The sequence below is a fragment of the Halyomorpha halys genome, unplaced genomic scaffold (genome assembly GCF_000696795.3).
Source record: "Halyomorpha halys isolate HHAL.00 unplaced genomic scaffold, Hhal_1.1 Scaffold1567.1, whole genome shotgun sequence".
Taxonomy (NCBI): Eukaryota; Metazoa; Arthropoda; class Insecta; order Hemiptera; family Pentatomidae; genus Halyomorpha; species Halyomorpha halys.
In genome coordinates this window covers 144,241-146,958 of record NW_027107785.1, presented here as the reverse complement: position 1 = coordinate 146,958, position 2,718 = coordinate 144,241, and the positions used below count along the sequence as shown (strand labels likewise).

At 30.1% G+C, this 2,718-nt stretch overlaps 1 protein-coding gene across 1 annotated transcript; it reads right to left on the bottom strand.

Moving 5' to 3' along the window:
• Positions 1 to 282: 282 nt before the first annotated feature.
• On the bottom strand, positions 283 to 747 carry LOC136795469 (uncharacterized). Its single transcript, XM_067046119.1, has one exon. It carries the CDS (start codon positions 745 to 747, stop codon positions 283 to 285), a length of 465 nt encoding a protein of 154 aa, XP_066902220.1.
• Positions 748 to 2,718: the final 1,971 nt, after the last annotated feature.

Below are 2,718 nucleotides of genomic sequence, written 5' to 3'. Positions count from 1 at the left end.
CACCTTAATGAAAACTAATAAATAAAAAGCATTATTAAAATTTAAAAATTTAATTAAACAACTAGTGGATCCTTCTCAAATAGCACATCTACGCTAATGATCTACTTTCTAATTAAATGCATATTTAAAAAAATAAATATGTCCCTAATTGAAAGATAAATGTAATGTATTTGATGCGTGATGTCACCATAATCTAACGTCATCATCATTGTCATTCTTTTTACTAACACAGTACGGTGTAAGAATCCCACTTATAGAGTCTGGCCCGAATGTCTCTCGAATCTACTCTCTTCTCCTATTCCAATCCATTCCACGCTTCCTTAATGCCTCTTGCACTGTCCTCCCAGAAGATGTGAGGCCTTCCTCTGTGTCTTTTCCCTTCCCCCCTCTTCCTCTGGTGCTTCTATCTGGACCCATCCTAAGAAGATGTCCAAACCATCTTAGTCTGTGCTTCTCCAGAATTGCCTCAGCTGGTATGAAGTCGAGATTAGCCCGTATTTTGGCGTTCCGTATCCTATCTTTCCGTGTCTTTCTTTCTATTTTTTGCAGATAACTCATCTCTAGGGCTTTTAACTGACTCCTGTGTTTTAAGATGAAGGTCCACGATTCTGAAGAGTAGGATAGGATATGAAGGAAGGTTGATTTATAGACGGCAAGTTTGGTCTGCTTTGTAACCTCTTTTCTTCCCAGGAGACCCCGTTTCACCATAGTGAGCATCTTCCTTGCCGCTCCAATTCTTCGGGCCATTTCTTCGTTAATATAACTACTTTCATTGAGATAAGCTCCTAGATATCTAAAACTCTCGACCAACTCTAATCCACTGTCCTTCAATCCTTAGTACCCTCATTATCTTTTGGGTCTCTAACAATATTTTATTCAATTAAAATTTGACCCAAGCCCTTAACGGTAAAATGTCGGATTTTAATTCACTTGAATAGTCTCTATCCCAAATAATAATTAATTATTTATTATTTATAATTATTAATTATTTATTATTTCATAAAATAATAAATAATAAAAAAATCCGACAGTCAAAAAGGTATGAATGGGGGAGAATATTTTGACTTGACTAATTAAAACACTCATAAGAGACTGCATTTTTAATACTCAAAAATTTTTAAAAAACGTAGTATACAGTCCATTTTTTTAATTATTAATACATAGAAAGCTTATCTGACCTTGTTTGAATCAAAGTAAAATCCAGAAAATACTATGAAAAGCTGAAACTGAAAACTGAAATAAGTAATTTTCAAAAACCTCCACGAATTGATACGGAATAATGAAGAATTAATTGTATATCGAGAACCTCAGACAAAATAAACGGTTTTAATTACAACGAAACTTATTATTGAGAATTGTTTTCATTGATATCCAAGCAATATTCTTCACTTATGTTTACTTATGAAAAAACTATGTTGTATGAAAAAAACATAAATTTTATTAATAAAATCGATAAATAAAATAATATTTGAATGAAAATTTAGTAAACCATTAATATTTTACGTTTAATGGCCTATGTAAGGAGCTTGGATCACCAGTATTGCTGTATAAAAAAAATGTGCCGTAATGACACATTACCAATATAATATAGATTTTATTGATTTATCTATACTCCGTTATTGGTTTTATCCATAATATTATGGAAAATATAGTTTTCTTCCATTCTTTTATGGATTGCTAGTTATGGTCAATTTGTTAAAAAAAAAAAGAAAAAAAAAGTGAATAATATTTATTCTCCGATTTCAGCCGTTAGTTATTGTTTCATAAAAATGTATTCTTATGTAAAATATGAATTAAAATTAAAAATGAGTACAAATTAGACATATTTTATAATTATAAGACACATAAATATGTAATTTATACATGTCCAGTCACGGATTAATAACTATGATGTGTAATGTAGCAACCCGATGTATTTGGGCAGCATGAATGAATAAAGTATTTCTTTCTCTCTCTAGTAACATTTGTAAAATATTTGGAACTCCATTTCTTCTGTGTAAAATTTGTGACTAAATAATACTTTAGAACTATAGTCACCAATGTAGTCAACTACTACGTTTCCAACCGAACACTACACCATGACTTTCATATCCCTTTTGTCTTTGACCTCATAGCAACTAAATAATACTTTATTAAGTATTTGAATAATACTATATTAATAATAATTTAGAACTATAGTCAATGCTCCCTATTACGTTTCCAACCGAGCACTACACCATGACCTTTATCCCTTGACCTCATACCAACCAAATTCTTATAATTCCATATAAATCTTTTTTATCATCCTAATCCTTTGGTTCAATCCTTAGTCAGTTACATCCATACCTACAATCCTCCTCGAAGGTTGAAATTACAGTGGCCAAGAGATTTATTGTAAAATAAAAATGGACAATTGGAGATCTGGCAGTGGTCAGATGCTATTTTAGGCCAATATTTATATTTTTTACTGTATATGTACCTCTAACATTGTATTATTTAAAATTATTTTAAATATTTTTATTCTTATTGTAATATTAATCACGTCTATTTTGATAACTACTATATACGTTTATCTATTTTAATTCCCTATCACTTCTTAAAATTTTTTTATTTAGCTCTGACGAAGCCCTAGAAAGTGGGGCGAAACGCTGGTAAACATTAAATAGTTTTAATTATATTATTTCAAAATTTTTTGAGACAAGGTAATATTTATTAAATAAATCAATTTTATATCCAAAT

Coding starts and splice junctions, on each gene's coding strand:
- LOC136795469 (XM_067046119.1), bottom strand. CDS start 747: ATGGCCCGAAGAATTGGAGCGGCAAGGAAGATGCTCACTATGGTGAAA.